We start from the raw sequence: 26,014 nt of genomic DNA on the forward strand, positions 1-26,014 counted from the left end.
GACCCCTGTGTTTAAGTGTCTAGTACAAGCGTGATTGCTAAACAGTTCAACCATCTCATGAGTTAGTCCTGCTCCTCAGAAAATACTTATTCAAACATATATTTTCATCTCTAATTCCCAATAACACACAACATCTATCCTGACCATCTTCTTTAACTTAGCTGCTAACCTCTAAGGATTAGTGTTTACTAGGAAGTGTTTTTGGTTCATTCATATCTAACCTTAATCCTTCATCTTTCTCTCACCTTGTCCAAAATGATTTTCTGACTAAGCATGATTTTGGACATGAACTCCAGTTTTAAAGTTCCATGGTCCTTAATACGTATTCCTTTCTACTACTACTAAGAAAAGATTAGTAATTAGCAGGAAATGTTTTTGGTGTTCCTGTTGGTCACATGTGCTTTTGTTCACCACTCGTGTCCACTCGTGACTTACAGTATCGAAGTTCTCAAGCAAGCTGGTGAAATTCACAAATGTTTAGTTCTGTAATAATACCTGAATCAAGTGAAATGAATTGAAGGCTAATGGAGAGAACGTATGAGCCAAAGGGCAGGATTTTTTTAGAACAAAAGCAACCTTTCATCAAGCAGCAGTGGAGGTAAAGTCAAAGGATTAAGAAGTGTGTAATGCTGGGCGGGTGATTGTTCCCAAAAGTTCAGCGCAGTAAACACTGCTCTGCTTCTGTCAACTGAAAAAATTATGAGCACATGATCTTGATTAAATTCTTCGGCGTCTGTGAGCCAAACTGTTACCTCCATGTGCCTTCTTAGAGGAAGTTTGGCGAACTTTGACTTCAGTTAGAACAGCAATGACACTGTATCCGAAGTTCAAACTTTATAAAATCAAATAGTATGTCTTTGTTGCCTATCTCTTTGGTAGCATTTCAAAATGTTTGATGTTTTTCCTGGCACTATTGGTTTCCTTTCACTTGTGTTTTACATGATTGTCTCAGTTACCCCTGATCTCTTCTGTTCTAATCTTCTTTCCACATAATAACTCTGTTTCCCTTCTTGCATGCCCTGTTTTACTTTTGCATGACATCCAAATTTCTCACCTCTCCTTTTTTCAATTATTCATCTTTTCATTTCCTATTATGTCTTTTACTTTCCTTAATTTGTATTGCCCTCTCTCTTCCTCAATCCTCCTTCTCCTCCTTGATTTGCCCCTTTATTTTATTTTCTCATCTTACAATTAACTTGCCTTGTCTTGGTTTTTTTCATCTCCTCTCCTTGTTTAAGTAATCTTGTCTACTGCTCTTTTTCTCTTTCCCCCTCTCCTTTATACCTTTATCTTCATATTTGTCATTGTCTATTTTATCTTTTTTCCCTTCTCATCTCTTCTCTTTGCTTTTTCTGCTGTTCACTTCTCTCCTCTGGTTTACTCCTCTTGTTCCTCTCCTCTTCTTTCCTCCCTATGGTATTCATCTCTCCTCTCCTCTCCTCTCCTCTCCTCTCCTCTCCTCTCCTCTCCTCTCCTCTCCTCTCCTCCCCTCCTCTTCTCTTCTCTTCTCTTCTCTCCTCTCCTCTCCTCTCCTCTCCTCTCCTCTCCTCTCCCCTTCTCTCCTCTCCTCTCCTCTCCTCCTCTCCTCCTCTCCTCCTCTCCTCTCCTCCCCTCCCCTCTTCTCCTCTCCTCTCCTCTCCCCTCCTCTCCTCTCCTCTCCTCTCCTCTCCTCTCCTCTCCTCTCCTCCTCTCCTCTCCTCCTCTCCTCTCCCCTTCTCTCCTCTCCTCTCCTCTCCTCTCCTCCTCTCCTCTCCTCTCCTCTCCACTCCTCTCCTCTCCTCTCCTCCTCTCCTCTCCTCTCCTCTCCTGTCCTCCTCTCCTGTCCTCCTCTCCTCTCCTCTCCTCTTCTCTCCTCTCCTCCCTCTGGTTTCCTCCTCTCCTCTGGTTAACTCCCACCTCCATCCCCTTCTTTGGAAATTCACTTAGAGTTAATTGCTTCCAACAGGCTTTTCTCTCACTCCGTCACGCTGCCCTCTGTCATGTGATGACACAGTGTGGGCTTGTTATCAGGAGCTTGTGGACTGCTGCTTGCTGGACAAGAGGCCTGACACGCTGCACATGAGCTGACTTGACTACTGCAACTTGCCATTCCCTGGACCCTGTGTGACTACGCCTGCTACTACAGCCATGCCATCCTATGCAGTTTAGAGAGAACCCCTTCTGCGTTCTGCTGTTTTTGACCAGGTTACAGATTTCTTAAATGGCTGAGGAGGTTTTAATTCCATCGTCCAGGAGAGTCACATCGGTAAGTTCAGACCGGCTGTACAAACCAGGTTAGATCCAGAGCAAGAACCGTCAGATGTCTGATCCCCTATTGCTCTAGAAATGGATTCCAAGCACCTAATAGCATTTACTACCAACTTTCAAACTTGTAGTCCTGTACTCATAAGTAGATCAGGAGCTGCACTGAATAAGATCTTGTGACATTTTTAAAGTTGGTCATTAAACGGATATTTGGGATTGACCTAAAATTGGAGACATTTTCAAATTAAGAATTTAAGAATAACCAATTAAAGGAATGAAAATCAACAAATGAATGTAATCTGACCTGGTTTATTATAAAGACTTTTTATACATTTACAATATTTTATCATCTGTTCTGTTTATTGTGTCATTCTTTGAATTCACATCAAAAACAGTGTATATCTTAACTAAATCAGTTTAGAGTTAAAGAATCATTCTATACTGGTAAATTAAATAGATGATTTACGTTAAAAAACCAAACCAGGGAGTTCAGAGGTTTGATAATTAGTTTGAGGTGCATCATGTCCAGGTTGCTGTACATCATTCTTCCTGTGTGTGTCATTGTTACAACCAACACACAGCATTTTCATTTTCAACCATGCTTTAAAAAACATTAAAGGCTACAGGAATGTAATGTGGGCTTCTTTTGAATATCATAACAACTCTTGTATGCCTTTAGACTTAATGTTAGATTATAGATTACAGACAATATGGTAAGTAATGCAGCAAGTTTAAGTAATGATTTGTTAGCCATAACAATGAGAGAAGTGATATCATCCATACATTAGTATATGGCTAATAATAGTCCTGTGTGAAATATAACCCCTTCTCTGTAAGGTTGCATTCATTCAAGCAGTATTCAACATGCTATTGATTTGTTAAATAACATGCGTGTGTTTTTTGTTGTCTTCTGACAGAATATACATTATCTTTTATCTGACTAATCATGCAAAGTCAAGTTTATGTAGTGCTGGACTGTACACTGATTCATGAGAATGCATGCAGGACATTGTTTAGTGATAGACTGGTAGTTAATGTGTAACAGTAAGTAGCATGGCAAAGATCCTCATGGTTACAACCTTTAAGCAGAAATGATTGAAGACTAAAGAGCAAATAAGTTAAAGTATTGGCCTATAGGAAGCATGATGATTTAATAAATAGTGTATAGAATGGCAGTATGACAGTCAATTTAACTAATAGAGTGACAGGTCTTTTGTAGATGTTTTATCAATATTTATATAGCCTATATCAGAATAGCTAACATAGATGTATTCAGTCCACATTACAGAAGCAAATTCTCCCAACTGTGTCCTTTTCAGAAAATGGCAGCATCTGTTGTTGGTTTTATCTGCCAGAGCAGGACATATCTTTCTGTTAAAAATGACAAAGACCTTTGAGCGATTGAATTTGAATGGTTATCTGTAAAGATCAAGCTGACGTAAAGTAGCCTCTGAGGGAGGAGGTCTGGATGGATGAATGGTTAAAAAAAAATCATGTGACTTCTAAAACAGAGACCGCTTTTCAGTTCCACATTTAGCCATGCTGGTGGCATGCCAATATGAATGGCAATGTCCGTGTGTTGGTTGGTTCAATCATTTGTTCCGGAATTAAGCATCTTGATAACCTTTACATGAATTTCCAGGAGATGTTGAACAGCTTTACATGGTTTGCGGATGATTTATCACACTGACTTTGATGTTTCCTCACACTTCCTCCAGTGACATCATGAGGCTGACTTTTTGTGTGTTTGATTAAAATATCTCAACAGCTACTGAATGAATGGAAATTACATGTATTCATGGTCCCAAAAGAGGTTTTGCCAAAGCTTGTTTTTAATAGGTTTTTGGTTCACATTGTCCGCAGGTCAAATTTTTGGTTAGGCTCTTTAATACTTTAGTTTAGGATTAAAAAACTTGTAAAACTCATTCAACAGCCTTAGCTGTCCTTTACTTTGTGTAGATTGCAAATATCTAAATGCTAGCATTCTAATAAACATGAGATTATAAACATATCCCTCATAAGGGTCAACCTGTTATCATATTCATTGAGAACATGTTAGCATGGCAACAACAGCATCTGTATTGCTGTGTTTAAGCAAATAATGTATCTCTGGATTATTAGTCTTGTTAACAGTCAGTTGTTCATTTTACCTTGAAAGGTCTTGATATTATTAAACAGTATAAAAATAAAGGACCTGAAAACTGCTATTTTTTTTATATAGCCTACACTAAAGTGTTGAGTAGTACCATGCAGAGTGTATAGTAGTATGGAAGGGAAACTTCTGACCAATAGCATTTTAAAACTGACGGCTGATATTTTAAACCAAAGTGACTTACAGTAAATGCATTGACATAACGCTGAAATGTATTTGAATCACACAAAAGGATATCTACTGTATATCATCCAAGATTATGAACTACATCATGAGAACCTCAATAAGATGTTTATCCGTTTTTATTGGACATGGAGAATTCTTGACTGATGAGTTTTCAGTCTGCAACAAAGATTTGTAGAGTTTCTGATGTCTATATATCATCAGGGAGCTTGTTACGCAACCACAGCAAACAGTTGTAAGTTTGCTATAGGCAGTAGCTGCTCTTTATAGTGAATGACAGGAAGAACAATTTGCAGTAGCAGAGTGTGGTGGATGGTCTGGGCTGTTTGGTGTGACTATGATTTGGTTGTAGGTCTGAGCCCTCCCTGTAAGCAATTATCAGTGTCTTCAATTGGTCAAGACCAGGGTTCAGTTTGATATCTATGTTTTTACAACGTACTATAGAATACCTTCCATCCTTCAACTTAATAATTAACTTGAAGTCACCTCGATTTCTTGTGCATACTTCATAAATCAGATTTACTGTGCTCTAGATCATCTTATTCACAAAATGTGTTCAGGCACAGTTTATATTTTGACATTTTGAGTGGAAATTGAGTTTATTTCTCGAGCAGATACTGGAAAACTGTGATTTTCAACCTTTTTATGTCTCTGATTTTTAGCTCCTGCAGTGTTGGCAGCCTGCCATGAACTCTGGTTAGGTTGCAGTGAAGAATGTGAAAAATGCCAACAAGAACATTCAGACTTGCACATTTAAATGTTCAATTCCTTTTTTTTAAACTACCTCTATGTTTAAAACAACTAATATTTTCTCCTAAAAGGTGGAAATACATTAATCAGCTGGAAAGGAACAATGAGATTTTCCATCAGAGAGCTCATAATATAAATCTAAGAGCTCTTTGTGCTACAAAAAGTAGCCTTGTTGCATTTTAAATCCACTTTCTGATTCACGATTGTGAAAAAGACCTCTGAAATTCTCTATCAAAAATGTCATTTTTTACAAAGCTACTTTTCTAGCTTTTCTCGTGAACACCTGAGTGACCCAACCTGAAAATATATTTGACATGTGCAATAACGTTAGATAAATAATAAAAAATAGGAATAGTACCAACAATTGATGTCAAGAACCACATTTGACAACTTTGGTGCTCGGCCTCAATGCTCTCACAGTCTCCCATGTTGGGAATCTCTATCTCTTTAACATTCTGCAGCAAACCGTATTTGGGAACAGACAGACTTATGATTGCCAAAATTAGCTTTAAAATAAAAATTGTATGCTGAGGAGCAGGAATGTGTCTTTGTTTGGTCTAATAAAGATCGAGTTTATCATTATCTGGTCTATGTTATTACTGGACATTCTCTGCAAGAAATAGAGTCACTGCTTTGAACTCACTGCAATTATCTTTATGCTCAATGATTAAATCCTGCTCTTTCTTTCATGCATGTTGGGAAACCAGTTGGTGGATAACTGTGAAGATGCATGGCAACCAGCGTGTCTGGATATTTATAGTTGCTGGCTACTGTGTGACAGGTGCAACTGAAAAGTAATATGTTACTTAGTAACATATGGAGTTACTGAGTAACAAATAGGCTAGAGGAGGACTGAGTAGGACGGGTGTTAAGCGTCTCTCCAGAATTCGATTAAAATTATAAGGCCTATACCTTCGGTTTGATTGCTGTGGTTCTATGGCTACTCTTTCGGAAAAGACGCTTCCGCTTAGTGAGCCCTTACCCATTGGCCGAGCTATGGCCAATGAAAACCCCGACGCGCGTGCTGAAGCGGAACCACCTGAAATACCACCGCTACAGGTAGCCTATCTCAACACAACTAAAATAATTAGACTAATTTGAAACAAGGTAGGCCTATTGCAAGGTTTTCCGAACTCCAAACGGCTTTGTGGTTGATGTGTCTGTAGCCATACGGTCAGTGTTGTTGGCCTACAATCAGTGAAAACACACTCCCGCACGTGTGATTTGTTTTCTTCATGCACTTTAACAACATGACGTCAAAACAGACACCGAATTAGCAACAATGCATCCTCAGAAAGACAAAGCAACATGTTGTTTGCATGTTTTTCTCTTTATTCCCGCGGTATCTTGTAGTTCTCCTGTGATGTGTCATGGGTGCGCTCCGCTGCGCTGACGTCCCACAAACGGATCCAGTATGAATGGGCGCGAGCCGTCCTACGGAGCAAAACCGGGGCGCGCACGGAGTGTGTGTGAATTGGGGGTAAGGGAAACGTTTTGAAGACCCACATAGCCTATATGCCTGATTCCAGTGTTACATTGTCGAGCAGCTGTTGTGCTGTGCCAGCATTCGTTCGGCACCGGGGATACAATTCGTTATAATTGATGATGCCAAATTAAATGCTGTCATTTACATATTAGGCCTAGTTATTGTTTAATATACTCTTTTTTTTAATTGTTTACTCCACCTTCAATACGGCCCATTTCTTTTCCTTACGTGCAACTTTGCCTACTTAAAGTAGGCTATACATCTTCATTCTTCACACATGGTGAATTGAAATGTTCTGTTTTGCACTAGGATAAGCCTATGAGCTTTGTGATGCCACATAAGGTATAACAATGTTAAATCATGTTAAATATTGTGTTGTATGCACATCCTTCCTATTAGAAATAGGCTACTTGTGACTGTATGGCTAAGCCAATATGTGTTATTTTCTATCATAGCACTGTCTGGAGTTTGTGTGAGTTTTGTACTTCTCAAATTTTTGTACCATATCAAACAGCATTGGTTTAATCATTCTCCTATGATGTCACTCAGAATGGTTTGTTTGACGTTTTTAAAACTTTGTAATCCCTCACTTAAATAGTCGTTTTTAATAGGCTACAAAAAACATTAGTTATATTCAAGAACTGAATATTTTTTCACGGTTTGCACCTTTAATTTTAGTCATTTAGTTGAAAATAAACTGTCTGTTCCTCTTTGGAGATTTAACAAATTCTTGTTCCCAGATTTAAAAAAAAAAGTTTATCTTTATTGATTTCTTTCAATAAATGTGTCTACATTTCTTTTATTACTTTTGGACTCTTCTTACCTATTTTACAGGACTTCACGCAGGGTGGTGAGAGACGGCGGTGCTTTACTTAAATTACTTACTGCTAAAATAATTGGTTCTGGAAAATGTTTTCTGTAAATAACTTCTCCCATCACTTTGTGGCTGTAGCTTCTCGGCTTAAAGGGGATGTTCCTGCATAAATAACCTTGTATCCAAAACTATTCATTGTTTTATGTAATTTTTATGAAACTTGCTGTGGTTGATGACTAACCGGTTGCTTTGTAGGTTATGATACCTGGGTTTGTCTCCTAAATAACAACACATATAGAACTGTTTACTGAGAACAGTTGATATACATATTGTCCCAGATTGGCTTAGGGAACTATTTGTGGCATGATGTGGCACAGACAAGGGTGAAGACATAAATTTAAAGGCACATCTGCAATGTTATCATGTTTTTTAAGTAAAAAAATAAAGCATAATATCACAATCTGTGTTGAAAAAACGAAGAGTCTTTCTCTGGAAGAAAGTTGTATCATCTGCTCTTTTAACACATCTCTCCATCTCTCTGCAGCAACTGACCGGCTCTTTGTTGGCGGTAGCGTTCCTTTCATCCTTTGGGAGCTCCATGCTTTATGGCTACAACTTGGCTGTGGTCAACTCCCCCTCTGCAGTAAGACACACACACATACACGCACATGCACACACACACTCACACTCACACATCCATTGTGACCCAGGGTTGGATTATTTAGTTCCCAGGGGGGGTACATCCCAAGGGGGCCCTTAAGGTCTAAGATTCCCTACATTCCATACAGGGTTTTTGGTAGCATGTGTCCCTACTGATTATGTAATAAGTAAATTATCTTAATTATCTTCTTTGTTATCTTTAAATGAGTCTTACTAAATAAGTTCTTATGGCATTTTTATATCTGCTAAGAAAGTATAAATAGAATGAATCATAAGTGTTTGGTTTCTATCATAATCTTATATCTAAATGTATGGAGTCGATCACATGGTGTATTTTAGAGAGGTGAAATTTCAAGCCTAACTTTTTATCAATTTATGTTGGTACAAACTGTCAGTGTGATTGAATGAGGTTTCTTATTTCTGGAACATAATCTGTATTTTCAGGTTTCACATGAGCTCTTAAGAATGTTGAAACGTAGATTTAGCTAGTGTTAGCTAATAAACTCATTCTAGTAAAGCTTGGAAACGAACTAAGAAAGCCAGGGTGGATAATGTTTTATCTAAAGCCATCATTGAATGGTCTGCATTTTAAAATCAACAACATCAGTATTGAAAGAGTTTTTTTCTGGCAGCTGAGATATACCTGATGATGTTCGAGTGTAGGTTGAAAGAGCCTTCCTCACATCTTTGTCGTCTGCATTTGTCTGCCAGGCTTGCTACTGCAGTTAGGGGATTTGATCATGGTCCAACAACTCGTGCCATCACATGCTAAACTGATTAAGAGGCTGAGGTAAAAAGAAAAAAAAAGACATGGGGATTAGATTAGACAGGAAGCTGAAAATGTCAGAGGGAAGAAAGGAAAAGAGATAAAAGGAGTGAATTGGTATGGTCTCATGAAACCAGTATACCTTTGCCCCATGACACAAGAGACAAGGCTTCCTCTTTTAGCAGGACAATTTGTTCTCTTGTGGTTGTCAAACTTTTTTGTGTGAAAGCTCCCAAAACTGTTACATGTAAGAACAAGGACCCATAGGTGTTGATATATTTTAACATTGAGGGTCAACTCTAAATCATTTAGAAGAACGTATCTTAAACAGCATGACGTCTTATGTACAAGAAAATTCGCAATCAAAATAGAAATGCTTCATGTTTGATGAAATATTGTGGGGATTACCATAAAAAGCAAAGTAGCCAAAACCACCAAATCCGACATTGAAATTGTTAAAGGTTGCCCCAGCCATGTGTAAGCCCTCTCCTAAGTAAGGGACTAAAGTGCGCATTAGCTGTCTGGCTGGCACAAGCAACTCAGCATTGATGCATATCATCATGAGCTAGGTTGATATTACATTTTATATGAATTAACTGAGTATTCTATAAGTTGGTGTGCAAGTTAAAACCGGTAATATTGTACCAGAACAACTGTTTTAACAGTACAATTCTCACATTGTATGATTTACATCTAGGGCAGGGACATCTGTAACCTATATATTTAGCTCTTTCTTAGAGGTATTTGGTAACTTATGTCAATGGTTAATCTGATTTTATTTCAGTATTGTGTAAATCATGAATTATTGATAAGCTATGTTCGAAGTTTGAACTTGCACAAAGCTGTTTCAACAGATACAGATCCCAGCTGATAGTGTTTCTCAAAAGATTAGCCTGGCTGGCTCATGGAAAACCCTGTGATGTTTCTTCGTAAGGACAGAAAATAACTAATCTGCAAACTGTTTGCATCAGATGTTTCTTCTCTATGTCAAGCTGCTGTTGGCCGAGAAAAAAGCATGTATCTACTTTATCATGTAGAAAAGTCTATTACTGATACGCTGATAAAGTGCACAATCAAATATGAAAATCAACAGTCAAGGCTAAAGCATTATGAATATCAGAGTAACAAAACTAGATTTCATTTAGGGTGAAGAGAGGCGGCCCGCCCAGTCATAGATGCTGCTTGTAGAAGCATAATGACAGACTGTTGTCGCATGAGTACAACTAAAGGAGAACCAACAGACTTTCCAAAACAAATAATTTCTTTGGCCTAAAAGGACAATCATATAACATCCTAGTCGACTTTGAGATGCATATCATTACTCAGAGTTGATTACAGAATCTTGTCTTCAGATGTTTATCAGCACTTGTCTGCCGCTCTCCGTCTCACAGGCACTTGGTGGTGCAGCAGGAGGGGAGGGGGGAGCTTTGTGTCCAAAGATAGAATTTGTTTTGGTCTGACAATGTGCTTTGAAAGTTGCATAGTAGGCCTTTAATATAAAATATTATATTTGAAATCCCACATGCAACATGTATTGATGGTTTGTTGAGAGGAATCATCTTGTTTTGGAGGTGTGCATAAAAGACAATCTGTCAGTATTGTTATTTCCCAACTACTTTTCTAGATTAATGGACAAAACATATCTATAACCTTCAATAATTATAAAATAATCTACCAAAAAGCTTGAATAAACTTTGAAAACATTCAGATAAGTGAAAATGTATATCTCCCCTGCCCAGAAAATACAGATGTATTAGGTCATAGCTAACTCTGGTACTGCTGAGTAGCTGTACACGGTCTCTCTATAAAAATGAACAATAATAATAAGCCAGCGTTACAGTATCACAGATTGGCCTTCAATAGGTTCCATTTGACATTTTAATTAAATGTATCACTTTTCCATTAGCTGGTCAACCACTCTTAACTTGTAGGTCAAAGGGTTCAATTTGAGGTCCACGTCTTCTTTGTCTCTCGAGGTTCCAATTTGAAAATTTAATGCAATCTCATAAATTCTGTTTTCAGTGCCATATAGATGATACTGGAATTTACCTCCACCTTAATTAAATAATAGGCCAATGTAACTCAATAACTGTCTCCAAGACATTTAGAAATAAGTTCATGCATGATTTCCGTTTCCAATAAATGTAAAACTCACGTGTTATGTTTTGGATGCTACTGTCAAAATAAATAGCTGAAGGAGTACTGTTAACAGTCAACGCAGCTCAGAGCATACATCATGTTTGACATATGACTATTGTTGTTTACCCTACCCTAGTCCAGTCAAAACAAGCAGCCGTTGGTTAACTTTAAACTGGTGGTCTTTGATTTGTCATGGGTCATATCACTATAACAGAGCTCCTGAAGCCATGTTGATTTTTAAACCTTGGCACAACTGGCCAGTCTCTAGATTATCTGCTTTCACCATTTCAGAAAGTAACAAAAATAGTATGACATGACTATACATATTAAATATTCTGAATATTAATATAGCAAAACTCAAATGTGTTAATATATTGTGGAGTAATTACTTCTTAAAATGTGAGTGTAGTCGAATTCCTTCTGTAGTTGTTTTCATTTTGTGTGGACAGGACGAAGCTTCCTCCTGCTCCTTCATACATGTTTTTGTTTTTCAAATGACCCCCTCCCTTCCAACTGTTAGCCTTGTCACCACGTGGAGACAAGGCCCAACTGGTTCAAATGATGGATTACTAACATACTTACCAAACCAAAGAAAATATTATCATTGGTCTAAAAATACCAACAAATAACAACTCTGAGATGCATATCATTACTTGATATGCATCTCAGACTCTTGTTTCCTGATGTTAAGCAGTCGCCTGCTGCTCTCATTGCCTCACATAAATCTGAAAGGGAAACAGCATGAGAGGAGCTGGGATAGTGAAGAGACAAGAGGGGAGGGGGTAGCAGAGGGATGAAGGAGGTGTGTCTGAAGAGAGCATTTATTTACGTCTGAAAATCTACTTTGAAAGTCACAAATTCATCCTTTAACATAACACTACAGGGCATTTGGACTACTTTGCTTTGTCTTATTGAAGTATAACGTTTTGTTTTACCATGCCTGTGCGACCTCACATAATGTCTTTTGCATCCTACATCCCGTTTATACTGTGCCTTCCTATTTTAGTACATAAAGGACTTCTACAACCAGACAGTGCTGAATCGAAATGGAACAGGACTCACTGAAGAGACCCTTACCGTCATGTACTCTCTTACTGTGTCTGTCTTTGCCATTGGAGGTATGCTGGGCTCCGTCATCGTGGGTATGCTTGTCAGCCGCTTTGGCAGGTAAGACATTTGTTTTCACAGACTGGTCATTCAAGATTTTAGACCAGTTATACAGCAGTCATTGTTGGTGTCAATAAATCATGCCTGCAATTTCAATATAATGTGTTTTTTGTGAAATATGTACTGTACAGTTTGACAACAAAGAGGTAAACAATGTCCTCAGCAGCCCTCACAGATGTATTTGAAAGTTGACCCTGCACTGTCCTGACACCCTTAAAACCCCTCAGGACCATCTAACCACAAGAGTGGATGGTGGCCAGTTGGCAGTGCCAGCCTGAGAGACACTCAGCAGCATCTGGTGCTGCCCACGACATCAACACCTGAACACACATTGCTACTACAAGGACCATAAAGATACTCGCATTATTCATCAAAAATTCACAAAAAAATGGGTCCAGTTTATGTTGTATTTCATTTCCAAAGTGAATTATGTTGGAAAGCACAAGACTGGGAGAATACTGTAGACACGCACAGACACACGCGCACACAACACACCACACACACTTAACACTGGCACAAAACGCACTAGATCAGGGCATTCTATCAATCATGACTCCCCCCAACCCGTCCTTTGGTAATATGTTGTCCTTCAGTGTACACTTTCATCCCTTTGCCCCCATTGCCCTCCAAAAGTATACTAGTCCTCAAAGTGCAGCGAAAAGTTCTTTTACCTTCAGTTCAAATCAGCTGAGAGCTCTTATGCTCCAACATTTCATTGAACTTCAGTGTTGATTAAATGCAAATGAAAAGCTTGCAATTTATAATCCTCTATATAGGCTGAACAGATTTTTCACACACCGGTGTTTTATGGCTAATCATAGCTCATGACCACCCTTGTGAGTTGTGTTGGCATTTTATGGCTTAGAAGGACTTATACAGGCACACATGTCTATCGTCATGACTGTGTGTGTATATCACGTCCATATACTGCTGTTGGCCTTGCTGTTTCATTGACCTTTGGGTCATGTGATTTTATGTATATTCATGACAGGAACACCTGTGTGAGATTATAGTTTATTGTTTGTGGATAAGTATTAAACACAGTCATTCCCCAGAGGCTGGTGTTCAAGTTAAGCTGCCAGGGCCTGAACATCACCTTTTTATAAATGAACTATTTTTCATCAGGGATGAGGAGAAACATGGTTTTGTTCCGATACCAACTGCACTGCACTGAATAGAGATTGAAAACAATGCCGTTTCTGTATGTCCTTCTCTAAATGTCTGCCTTCTGCATGTGTGTACTTTCAGGAAAGGTACAATTGTAAACACAACAGTCCTGGTGTTTATTGGTGGATCACTCATGGGCTTCAGCAGGATATGTGGTTCACCTGAGATGGTCATCGTTGGCCGTTTTATCACAGGAATTCACTCAGGTATAGTCACTCACACGTAAACACAGAGCTTTCAAACAAATGGACCCAATAACAAACACATTTTGGCTTGTACACTGTGCAGCCAAATGTTTGTGCACACTACTATTCAAATTAAATTAAGGTGTTTTCCTTTTTTTGAAAATGCAACATTGTTGTGCACAGAGCCAGTTCAATAAAGTAATGCTGCTCCTTGTATGCCTTGTAAGAACTTGACTGGCCTGCACAGATCCCTGACCCAGATCAATCTACCTTTGCGATAAACTGGGACATCTTCTCTGAGCAAGACCATCTCACCAGATATCACTAATTTTGCTGGATTGGATTGAAAATCCTGTAATCCTGCCAGGTTCAACTCTTGCAAGAAAGCCTAAACCTTGAAAATGGTCTAATGGCTTATCTGTAAGGTGTTCTGTGTGTGCTACTGGTGTCAGATGCTGAAAAGTATCTATGCCAGCCATCTAAAGTGTTGCCAAGAGAAAAGGAAAGAGGTGAATGAAGGGTCACGAGAAAGAGAAGTTAGCTAGGCTGGGACAACACTCAGCAGGACACTCAGTGCAAGCTTAAACTAGTTAAAATACCTTATTTATTGCCATATAATCCGTAGATTGTTTTGTTGATTGATTTCTTATAATAAATAATGATAGATAATAGTGAAAAATGTTGTCCCCAATTTCCTAGACTAAATTCCATGTCTTCCAAAGACATTGTTCAGTCAAACAGTCACCCTAACAAATATTGCAAAAGCATACAGCAAATTCTGACAATCGAGAAGATGAAACCAGCAAATATTTGGTGTTATTTTTATGCATGACTTTGATGGTTCATTGATTATCAAAATTATAAGCAATCAATCTCTCAGGCTGAGATGAGTTGGTAGAGCTGACATGTTACTCTTCAAAGTTTTCAATTAGAAACCTTGAGAAAACATTCATCTTCAGCACTTCTTTCATCTGTGAACTGTAAAAAAAAACTGTGTGCCTTGTGACAGGTTCAATTTCAGAAAAACATTTTCATTCTACTTGATTTTGGAGAACTGCATCCAACATATTGTTTAGCATGTATTCTTACAGTGTCCAAATAATTTTGTACTTGTAGTGTCTTTATATCTGCTCTGTTTGTGCAGATTCCCCATATTTTTCCTTGTGTTGAATAATAGTAATTGGGCATCTTATCAAAGTAGTGCATTGTTTTATAGGTCTTCCTCTTTTATTCACTTCAGGCATCTCTCTTAGTGTTGTACCAATGTACCTGGGTGAGATAGCACCTAAGAACCTACGAGGTTTCCTGGGTCTTGTGCCAAGTATCTTTATTGGCACCGGAGTCTTCCTCGCCCAAATTCTTGGCCTACATGAGCTTCTAGGAAAGGTAATGAACACTGTTTCCTTTTGTCATTGTTAAACCTCAAATGCAAAGGTTTTGAACCCTCTAAACTGGGTACTTATAATTGAAGAGTTTTACTAAATGCTAAATCTGTCTCAAAACGTCAGACTTTCCCCATGATATTAAGTTTTCCTGTAGTATTGTAACTAATGTTCTCATTGTAAAAAAAGTTAAAACTCTTAACAAATCTTTTTGTGAGACTTTTAACTGATTAAAGTTCAAGTACCTGAGCCTTAACCAAGAAGTCCTGAAGTTGACACCGTTCATTATTATTTATTTTTTTATTTGGATAAATTGCTACAGACATTAATACAATCAATGTATATTTTACCTGTAATCTTGATATTTCATCAGCTATATCCATTATCAACATTAGTATCATCCCATTTATATTTCTAATGCTGATACTCTAGCCAATACACCATCACTGCTGCCCATAGCAGCTCAATATGATGAATTTAAGTAAGTTGTGTTGTTTTTATTGTTGCAGGAGGAGCACTGGCCCTTCTTTCTTTCAGTAGTGGTGATACCCACCTTCATCCAGTTGATGGCGTTGCCATGGTTCCCAGAGAGCCCCAGGTACCTGCTGATTGAGAAGCACAACGTCCATGCCACTATCACAGGTCAGTGTTGTTGCTCTGCCGCCCATCAACAATGGAAACTGCACAGGAAGAACACTGGATTTAACATTTTGAGAAAGAAAACAAATTATATTGGGAGTATTATCCAACCTTATGGAGAAATTACTTCTGGTTTGTAGACAGCAGTAATACATTTGAATGTATTCCTTATTACTCACGATGGCAGTTTTTAATTATTTCTACCATCAAAGATCATATTGCAACTAAATAAGAGATGCAGCTGTTCGTCTTTATTTTAGCAATAATAAACGATACCAAAGCATAAATTATGTGGCAGAGGATCAGCATAAAGAATACAACTGTGTAGCTTGAATAACTTTATTTTAGTATCTTTCTATGTTGTATTGTAACCCTGTAGCATCCTGTTCTCTGTTTTTCAGCTCTGAAGTACTACAGAGCCAAGTGCAACATCCAGGCTGAGATTGAGGAGATGCAGGAGGAGCAGCGCTCCCTTTCATCAGTTGAGACGCTGTCAGTATGGAAACTGTTGCTGGATGACCGAGTCCGGAAGCAGGTGCTCTGTGTGGTGGTCATCAACATCGGCATGCAGCTGTCTGGCATTGATGCTGTAAGGACTCTTTCAAACTAAGTAATGTATACATTAAAACAAAGGGCTGTTGTTGATTTTTTGATGGAATCATTAGTGTTGTATACTAAGTCCTAACATTTTCAAATTTCACCACATCTCAAGATGCTTATCCAGGGACGAAACCCCCCATCCTATTTAAATGTCCATGTAAATATAAAGCATGGATGTCATACATAGAATATGGTATCAGTTCCAAGACAAAAAAGTTTGGTAAACATTTGCAGTCTCAAATAGTTTGACACATTCTGTTCACCTGATGCATGTGCAGTGTACACCTTCTTTTACCCCCTGCCCTCACTTGATCTCTTGACTAAAGTTAACTCCAGAAAGAAATATTAAGTTCATTTTTTTGCATTTGAATCTACCACTCGGTCATCAACTAGCTGTTACCAGATTCAAGTCCTTACATCAGTGGTCTTTATCTTTATAAAGTGACATGCTGTTAACTGTTTTTTTAAAAGACTTGAATGTGTGACTGTTGTGATAGGGGTTGTAACAATCAGGAGCCCTGATTACATCAGCCATTAACATGTATTTTAAGAAAGACCATAAAACGATAAGAGATGGACTGCTCTTAGTATGTCTTGGCATCGGAATGCGTCCCCATTTACATATTCAGTGTCCAATTATGACTGAATAATCAGTGAGTTTCATCGTAAAAACGTCAGTGGATGAAAAATATGATACAGATTAACAGCTGAAAGAAGGGAAGAAGTGAATGTGGATGTATTGGTTTAATTTTAAACTGTCTTGATCAATAAGCCTATTGTTATTCTATGACTGAAAGTAAGGCAAGTCATCTTTCCCTCAGCAGGATTGTTGCCCTGCTGTTACAGACTGAGTGGCCTTTAATGTGGCCCTGGACACTTTTTGTACAAACTGGATCCATTCTGAATGTAGTTAGAGCTGTCTTCTTGTGATCAGACCACCAAGGACCACGTGAGAAAAAAAGGAAATTCTGCTTTTCATAGAAACATCGTTGTCTTAAATTTCTCAAAAGGAGAAATTTGTTTTCAATAAGAACATTGTTAAGGGCCTTTATAAGGTAGATACATTAACATACAACAACACACCAAAACATCTCTAAAGAATACTTGGGGTGCACTCAAAGGGCTATGGAATAGATTTGGTGTTTTCCATGTGCTTTGGTGGTATGAGATGTATGGATCTTCTTTTAATTGATATTTATCTGAAGGAATACAGTGCAGCTTGGTCAGAAGCAGTAAAACAGTATGGGTTGAATACTCTTATAAAGCATTTACAGAAAGTGGAGACAACAAAGCATTCTTTGAGTTTGAAAATGTCAGAGTCTTTGCTGGCAAATCAGAGATCTCTTTTACAAAGTATCCTTTGTAAAACCTCCCTTAAACAAGCCCAAAATATTCCATCTGTTCTGTCTCTATATCTTTTGTATGTACATGCTTACCAACATCTGATGGCTGCCCAAAGTTGGTCTTTAAGCTATAGTTACAACCACACGCACTGGCATAAACTCCTGAGTACAGTGTCAGTCAGATATCATAGATGAATGCACAGGGACTTTCTACTTGCAAGTCATTGCATCCTGTTGCACTTGCACCAGTGCCAATTAGCCAATTGCAGATCAAGTGGGAGGTACCCTTTGCAAGATGTTTCACCCCTTAAATCCCAAAACATCTCCAATCGGTGTCAGCTGCAGGGTTGTTACTGTATAGCTAGCTGCAGCTGACACAGATGAAAGAAACCATTTTTTGTTCCTGGCTGCAAACATTTAATTTAGCTGTAAATATGGCCAGTTTTATATGGGCTGCCATGGAGTTTCACTGGCTCTATGAGGCAACCTTAAGTGGACACTTGAGAAACTGCATTTTTTTTTTTTTTGGGATTCCGGCTATGGCATTATTTTTTTAATATTGCTGCTCAGACCTAAATGTTCCCAGTCGCTCGCCTAGGTCTTTCTTCTCCAGGCCCTCAGTGCTCTTGTTCCGATGACAGAGAAGACTCTGGGTTTGTTTGTGAGATCATCGGGGGAAACCCTCCAAAGATTTTTGTATTGACTGCACTACCAGTACCAGGATCTTCTGCCTGTTGACAGAATAGAATACATATTCTTCCAATCTTCCTTTCTTGATTGATAGGCTCTGGGACTTGACTGTTTTGTTTCCATCTGACATATATGTTTCTGGAATAGATTGATATTATGTTTTCAATTCTTGTTGGACTATGGAAGAAGTAGTGATCAAAGGTAATGAACTGGTGTGGGACTGATACTTAGGCATTTTCCAGGTTCAGCCAAACTACCTGGAGATCTGATCGCTGTGGTAAATTGAATTCTCTTAGCAAACATTTCATGTCTCTAACCAACACTTTATTTCTAATAGTTCTCTATTCGCTTTTACACTAATTTTTTCCACAGTGACCACTAACCCTTGTTATACAGCTCCCTCATCTGATTGATCTAGCTTATCAGACAGACACTGAGATGGAAATAGGCCCAAACGATTCTTCATTGTTTTATGAGCCTTATGGTCTTCTGAATAAAACCAAAAGCTGATGTAATCATTTTTCTGCCTATATGATTAGCCAAATCCCCCCTCTGAATTATGCCCCAAAGATTCATTAATTATTCCAATGAGTACCAGGGCGCCCGGGCCAGAAAGTGCACACTGTAAGCACTGGTGCTGAACTCATTAGCACGCCGATCTCCAGGCTGTATTTTGAGCTGCTAATTAGCTCTGCAGTGCTGAAACATGCAGATACTCAGAGAAGAGGTATACAGAGGATAAAGAGGTTTGTGTTGATATTGATGGTGGTGATAATAGTCATGGAAACAGGGGTAAAAAAAAAAATACGATGTATACTGTAATATATAAAAGTATGATAAAATGAATTTTAAATGAAGCAACAAACATTATCAATGATGATCACTGATGGTGAGGAGGATGAAAGTGATGATGGGGACAAGAATTATAAAGATGACCTTGACAACAGAGTGGCTGACTAAAAAGTAATAATTATAATTGTGACCTAACTGTAACCCTAACCCTAATAATAATAATTGCGAAAAACCAACATCATAATGGTGATTATTAGAGAAGGGATGATCACAGTGTTTCTGTTGATCAAGATGGGTTTTGATTTTAATGATTGTGAAGATGGTGATGGGGGAAATGATTTTAGTAATATTGGTGATAGTTTGATTCTGAGCATGATGCTGATGATGGTTATGATGGCCCTCATAGTAACCTAGTCAAGATGATGATGAGGGTGAATTTGGTAATATATGCTCAAATAGGTGAAAATGAAAAATAATGTTGATGGTATTGTGTACATTATTGTTTGGAATGAGAACGCTAAGGGTGAGAATAGTGACACAAATGTAAGAGGGATGACAGTGACCAGGTTGATATTGATGAAAAAAACGTGATTATTAAGCAACCTTCTTGAGTACACTGATGTTATAATGATGGCAGTTGTGGTGAGGCATGTGGAAGATGTTTTAGTTGATATTAATGTGTTTCTCACTCACCAGGGCTATGTATGCATGTGTGTGTGTGTTTGTCCTGGCCAATTGTCTTTGTGTACTGATCTACCTGGTCCGCTAACTTTCACCGTATGCTGTCTCCTGTTTATACACCTCATGTGTTTGGTTCCATTTTGATGGCCTGGTCTTATTATTCCTCTGCAGCGCTGGCTTTTCCTGGGACTTGAGGGTGTTGTATGTGGACCTACTTAGGAATCTTAGCCCTGCTTGTGAGATGCTTTGCATGTTGACCCATGTTAACAGACCTGGTGAACCAGTTTGTCCACATCCTCTACTGCAGTTGTTCTATTGCTTCTCTTTTTACAAAAGCTTTAACTTTTGGTTCCGTTGGTTTGTTTGTTTTCAGTTGAACACCATATCAACCCAATTTGCTGTGTTTTCAGTCCTTTTACCATCTTTTTAAACATTATATTTAACTGGTTAAATGATTTTAGAAAGCTGCTAAAAGATTTTTTCACAACAAACAGCTATATTCATTTTGGTAAGATAAACACGTACCTCTCCAAAATCACATATACACTTTAACTAATCATAAATCCTTTTTTAGTTCGGTAAAATGTTTCCACTTTTTTTTTTTAGCATCAATGCCAGCCAGACAGATTAAAAATTTACAAGTGATTCATATGAGCTCTTTAATTCTTGGCGGTTAGTCGCTCTGCTCAGCCAGCATCAGTTGCTAAATGACCAAAGAAACTAATCTGCACATCAAACAGGTTTAATGAATTATTCTACATAGTTTCTGCTGCAAGTTTAAGATGGATGCACTGAAACTGTTTTAAAACACTTCTGAGTGTAGTATAATCAAAGTAAGTACAATGTAAATAGATATATGGCTATTAGGAACATGAGATTTTGTGGGTTTAATTTAATAACGGCTTCAAAGAACCAACACTTTATTTCTGAATCGTTAGTAGAAACAAGTTCAGGTTGTAATGTCAATATTACATTCAGGAGATAACATTGAAAGCAAATGTTTAATTCCCGTAGTATCAGTCATTTGCTTAGTTCAGTCAATTTTCATGTGATGAATGGCCGACCACAATTGTCATTACCAACATCTCTGTTTTAAGTGTGATGGTGTATTTTTTCTGTCTTGACCCTGATCAAAGTGCGCCCATTGGTGGACCTGATAAACATTGATGACTCATGATCAAATTGACAGATTTAACATGAACTGCAAAGCAAACCTGAAGAGGTTTGGCTTGTCTAAATGATCGCTGAAGTCTGATCAGCTGGACTGAGGAAATTGATTAAAACTTACTGATCTTTAAGTTTTTCCTTTGTCCACCACAGATCTGGTTCTACACGAACGACATCTTTGAGGATGCAGGTATCCCAGAGGCAGAGATCCAGTATACCACAGCAGGAACGGGAATCATAGAGATCATCGCAGGACTCGTTGGGGTAAACTTTCAAAGGAGAGATCGATATTAAACTGATGCTGATGCTGTTTTAAATTCAAGTTGTTCCTCGAAGGCCTTTATGAATAAATTGATGTGGGATTGGAAAATAGGAAAGTAAAGCTCTGTGTTACCAACTTGGATGCTAAGCCTAGCTTTGCATTGATACTTGAAGCAGATTTCAAAAGCTGTCCAGGTAACCTCTAAAGTACCAGTAAATGTAGAAAAATTTATTGACATTTTTTTATGTATACACTAGCTAAGGTGTAAAAGTGAGAACTTTTAGTTTCTGAGACCTGGAACACAAACTTTTAGTTTCTGAGACCTGGAACACAAACTTTTAGTTTCTGAGAACCTGGAACACAATCTTTTTCTTGATGAAAAATAGTCAAATAAAGATGTTGTTAGTTATCTTTCTGCATAAACTCTGTTAAGGTTAAAATAAGTTTCCCTATTTTACTGAGTCCGTCACATTTGGTGGATTCAGAGCACAGGGGTCACAGAGCAGGCTAGATGTTCACCTCTGTTTCCAGTCTTTCTGCTTATGAAGACTGAACTTTTTTTTTATCTAGCCATCAGAAAGAAAAACAAATATCATTGCCTTTTCATTTAAGCACAGTAGGCAACAAGTTTTTGTGTATATTCATTCGATGTTTGACAAGCTTTGTGTTTCCTCCTTTAGTGTTTCACCATAGAGAGGTTGGGCAGGAGGCCTCTCATGATCTTGGGTTTTACCATGATGGGCGTCTGCAGTGCTGGAATCACATTGACCCTGATTTTACAGGTTGGTTTGTGTGTGTTTGTGTCATGTGTATCACAGACTTAAAGATGAAGCAAATTTACACCTGAAACCAGTTGACTTCTGGATGAGTAAGTTCTCGATTACAGAAAACCAAAGTTATCAAACTGACTGTCTTGTGTTGTCCTGTTTCTTCTCCCTGCAGGGTCATTTACCATTTATGCACTACTTAAGTGTCGCCTGTGTGGTCGGCATCATTGCTGGTTTCTGTATTGGTCCAGGTTAGTTTTTCTTCTGTGTCATTTAAAGAACTAAAAATGCCATAAAATCGAAACACATTTTCTTATTCAACCCTTGTGAAAAAGACCTAGCTATGAAACACCAAAACCCCGTGTTAGTGAAACCTTGTTTAATGCTTTGCACTACTTCAACTAATACTGTGTAAGCATATGCAGGGCAGGGGCTCCCTGTGTCCAGTCCTGATTTGTGAACATTGAACTTGAGGGAAGTGAGGCAACATGTATGTGTCTAATGTCATCTGATCTTATTGCAGTCGTATTTTTTAAATCCAACTGACTTTTAAAACAAAGTTTGCCTTTTCCTGCCTTGGCCTATAGACCTATCCACATTCGATGTGTCAAACAGTACTTCTGAGTTGTTGTTTTTTCTTTGAGGTTGCTTTGTGTTATTAAATGGCTCCCTCTAGAGGCCATACTGTAAAAACTTAACAGAGGGAAAGAACAGTTCAAAATGTGTTGAAGCTGCTCTATCATGTCATGTTATAAATTGCAGTTTTTTAAATCAATTAATCATTACATTATATATTACACAATTGATAGAAGCCATAGTTGTGTCATACACAATACATGTAAATTGTTTCCCTAATTTTAAGCCAACACTGTTTTCCAAATCGGGTTACATTTAGTGATAAATATGCTTATTTTATTTATTTTTTATGCAATTATGTATGATGCAAAATATCTCTGTTTAATGCCCCCCTGTAAGATAGATAAATAACACAGTTTCTGTGGTAGAATATTATAATGAAATATTAGTGGTATACAGTATTTGATATATGACTCTCATCTATATGCTGGCCTGACCAGTACCCCACAGGCTGATGCTGTTTCACTCTAATTAGCCTTTTATTTGCCTGTTTGCTGTGCAAGTTTATCTGTGGACATATCACGACCGTAAATTATAGTTTGCATACACAAATATGTTACATGCTGGCCCACATATATTTTAAGAAAAATTACCCACACTTTAAATATAGTGAAAAAAGAAATGCACACTGCTCCAAGTGAAAAATCATTTTTCAATTTCCACATGGCTAAGTTGATAAGTTGATTCTAATTCTTATCAAAACAGTTGTTTTTTTTGTAAGTACTTGGGTCACTTGGGTCACAAATAATAATTAAAATATTCCACAATTAAGTACAATTATGCTTTTTAAAAGAGACATCAGAACTTGACACCAGCTACGTTGTAGTTGAGTATGAATGGTAAAGTTATTAAAGACAAACACATTATGTCAAACATGATCAGCAGCTTATTGAAGTGACGTGGCACTATAGCACATTGCTAACTAGCTTAGGCTATAAATGCTGTACTGTAGTGTGAGGCATCAGTTTACTAGCCACATACTTGTCCCTTTACAAATACACGTCACTGATTTGAAACATTAAGATCACTTTATTTGTCATAGGTAATTACTGGAATTTAAAGCAATCTCTAGTGTGTTTCTATAAAAATTAACCTTTTTTGTTGTGATCTTTCAATAAAAATGTCACCAAAGTTATTCCAGTTTTAGATTGAATCAAGGGCGCCAGACTGATTGTTATTGATGTTTGAATACTTTTCTTCTCTCCTGTTCCAGCTGGGGTTCCCTTCTTGATGACAGCAGAGCTGTTTAAACAGTCCCACCGTCCAGCTGCTTACATTGTAGGAGGATTGCTAAACTGGGTGTCCAACTTCACCGTGGGCTTCGTCTTCCCCTTCTTACAGGTGACAGCTTAATGCTAAAGAAAGCTACATGCTGTGTTGCTCTGTGCTAGCTCTTCTCAGTCCTGAATACTAATACCACTGGCTACACTCAAGCTTCTTTTAACTAAGTAGAATTTAATGTGATTAGAACTAACCTATCTGATGACTGACCTCCCACTTCCCATGTTCTAATCCTCATTCTTGTTCACTTACATTTTTGAAAGCTGCAAATGGAGACTGTTACATTTTGGGACCTGTAATGTTCCTATAATATGACTAACAAATCCCTCTTTCGTGATTCATGAATGATTGCAAAGCAGCTTGAAAGATCAAGTAATAGTTTTAAATCTCTTTCATGAGTTACATTTATTGAGTCCAGTTCTGAACTCCGGCCTACTTGAACTAACACAGTCTCACATACACGCCATATTTCAAGTTGAAATAATATAAAACATATTTAATAACCCGTAAGCTATTCCTGGACAATAGCTTAGCTTAGCATTTAACCACTTCCTAGCTAACAATACAGTTTGTATCACACAATATGAAAGGAAACATTTTAATTCCTAGCTGAAAATGAAGTTAGTTATGATGCATGATTTCTAGGCACCGCCACATCAAGTTTAGGAAAGTCGGAGATTGTGACTGTAAAGTGTGAAGCTGGAAATTGAGAGCTTTCTGAAAGTTTTTCCAAAGTATGATTACAATATGAATGTTGATTGTATCCTTCTGCTACATCATGTCCGCCTGTTGCTACTCACCAATCAAAGCATGAATTCCTAAAACTTTCCCTTAGCTTTGGTCTGTGTTTTGAGCCCCCTCTGCTCTCATAAAGAAAAAAACTTAACTCTTAGGATTTACAATCATTGATCACCTGTAATGCCTCACTGATGTGAGTTCTTAGTCAAATATCAACCCCTTCATTATTCTTGTTTTTCTATCCTCTTCTCTCAATCCCCCCATGAATCTCCATCCATCTGCCACATCCGACCAACAGATGTCTGTGGGGTCTTACTGCTACTTGGTGTTTTCGGCCATTTGTTTCTCTGTGGCCGTCTACGTCTACTTTTTCATCCCAGAAACAAAAAACAAGACCTTTATGGAAATTAGCCGCATGTTTTCTAAGAAGGAAGCGGTTCTGGAGTCCCAGGGCCTAATCCATGTGGACCAGCTGAAGCTGAAGAAGATGAACGGCTATGGTGGCGTGGAGTTTGACAGCTCTTCTTCTGTACCTTAACCGGGCTCCAAGTTCTCACTGAGACTTCAAAACCATTCATTACATTCTCCATTCTACAGTTTCAAAATGTATACATTAACCAAAAAACACCTCACCTGGGGCCAGATGCATAAAACACTGGGTTGAATTCACAAATGGATTGTGCAGCCAACATTTATGTGAATGGGCCTCAATGCCAAACATGTCCAAATTCACAAATGCCAGAAAAAGTAGCCACAGGCAGTTTGAGTAAAATGTTTCAAAATGTTTTCTTTCTTAGCAGGTAAGTGTTAACTGCAGCACAGTATCCAGAAAAGGTGTCAGGGGCTCATAATCTCTTGTGATCATGATCCATTCTCCCTAACCACCGTCTGAATTTGATATGTTGACATTACTACTATTACAATCAGATTTAAATTGGTCTGGAGCTAACTAGAGACAGGGCCTGCCACATGAACACATACTTTTTAAGTATTTAGAGATGGCATAGAGCTCGGCAGGACAGAGATCTTGTGTTGTTTTTATCTCACAGACTTGCTGCATTTAACATTGGAAACTTGTATTAGATTTGTCAAGTCTGGGTACAACATTAAACTGGAAAATAGAGATGTCCTAAAGTGGCCCTAAAGTGTTAAAACAATGATATTTCATAAAACACAATAACATTTCCAAAAAGCAAAACATTACACAAAAACTGGACATTTCACAACATCTCAGATCTGATGTGCTTTGCACAGAAGTGTCTTCTTCATGAAAGCACACATTTCACAAATCACATTTACATTTCAAAAAATACAACAGAAGAG

The 26,014-nt window shown here is 38.0% G+C and overlaps 1 protein-coding gene across 3 annotated transcripts; it reads left to right on the forward strand.

Annotated features, from left to right (window-relative positions):
• The first annotated feature begins 1,994 nt into the window (after window positions 1-1,994).
• slc2a15a (solute carrier family 2 member 15a) lies at window positions 1,995-25,667 on the forward strand. 3 transcript variants are annotated; one of them, XM_061040531.1, is made up of 12 exons: window positions 1,995-2,245; window positions 8,174-8,272; window positions 12,201-12,361; window positions 13,610-13,734; window positions 14,954-15,099; window positions 15,605-15,737; window positions 16,136-16,323; window positions 21,161-21,271; window positions 21,950-22,051; window positions 22,212-22,287; window positions 23,886-24,013; window positions 24,990-25,667. In XM_061040531.1, the coding sequence occupies exons 1-12, from the start codon at window positions 2,201-2,203 to the stop codon at window positions 25,227-25,229; spliced, it is 1,554 nt and encodes a 517-aa protein (XP_060896514.1). In that variant the 5' UTR covers window positions 1,995-2,200; the 3' UTR covers window positions 25,230-25,667. The 3 variants fall into 3 exon arrangements, with proteins under 3 accessions (XP_060896514.1, XP_060896512.1, XP_060896513.1); XM_061040529.1 differs by lacking the exon at window positions 1,995-2,245 and adding an exon at window positions 6,182-6,388; XM_061040530.1 differs by lacking the exon at window positions 1,995-2,245 and adding an exon at window positions 6,398-6,809.
• The last annotated feature ends 347 nt before the right edge of the window (window positions 25,668-26,014 follow it).

The sequence above is a fragment of the Labrus mixtus genome, chromosome 6, assembly GCF_963584025.1.
Source record: "Labrus mixtus chromosome 6, fLabMix1.1, whole genome shotgun sequence".
NCBI lineage: Eukaryota > Metazoa > Chordata > Actinopteri > Labriformes > Labridae > Labrus > Labrus mixtus.

Bases quoted from the DNA above. Each gene is read 5' to 3' on its own strand.
- slc2a15a (XM_061040529.1), top strand. From the start codon at position 6,266: ATGGCTACTCTTTCGGAAAAGACGCTTCCGCTTAGTGAGCCCTTACCC. The intron at 6,389-8,173 runs GTAGCCTATCTC...ATCTCTCTGCAG, and splicing joins CTGAAATACCACCGCTACAG to CAACTGACCGGCTCTTTGTT. The intron at 21,272-21,949 runs GTAAACTTTCAA...TTCCTCCTTTAG, and splicing joins TCATCGCAGGACTCGTTGGG to TGTTTCACCATAGAGAGGTT.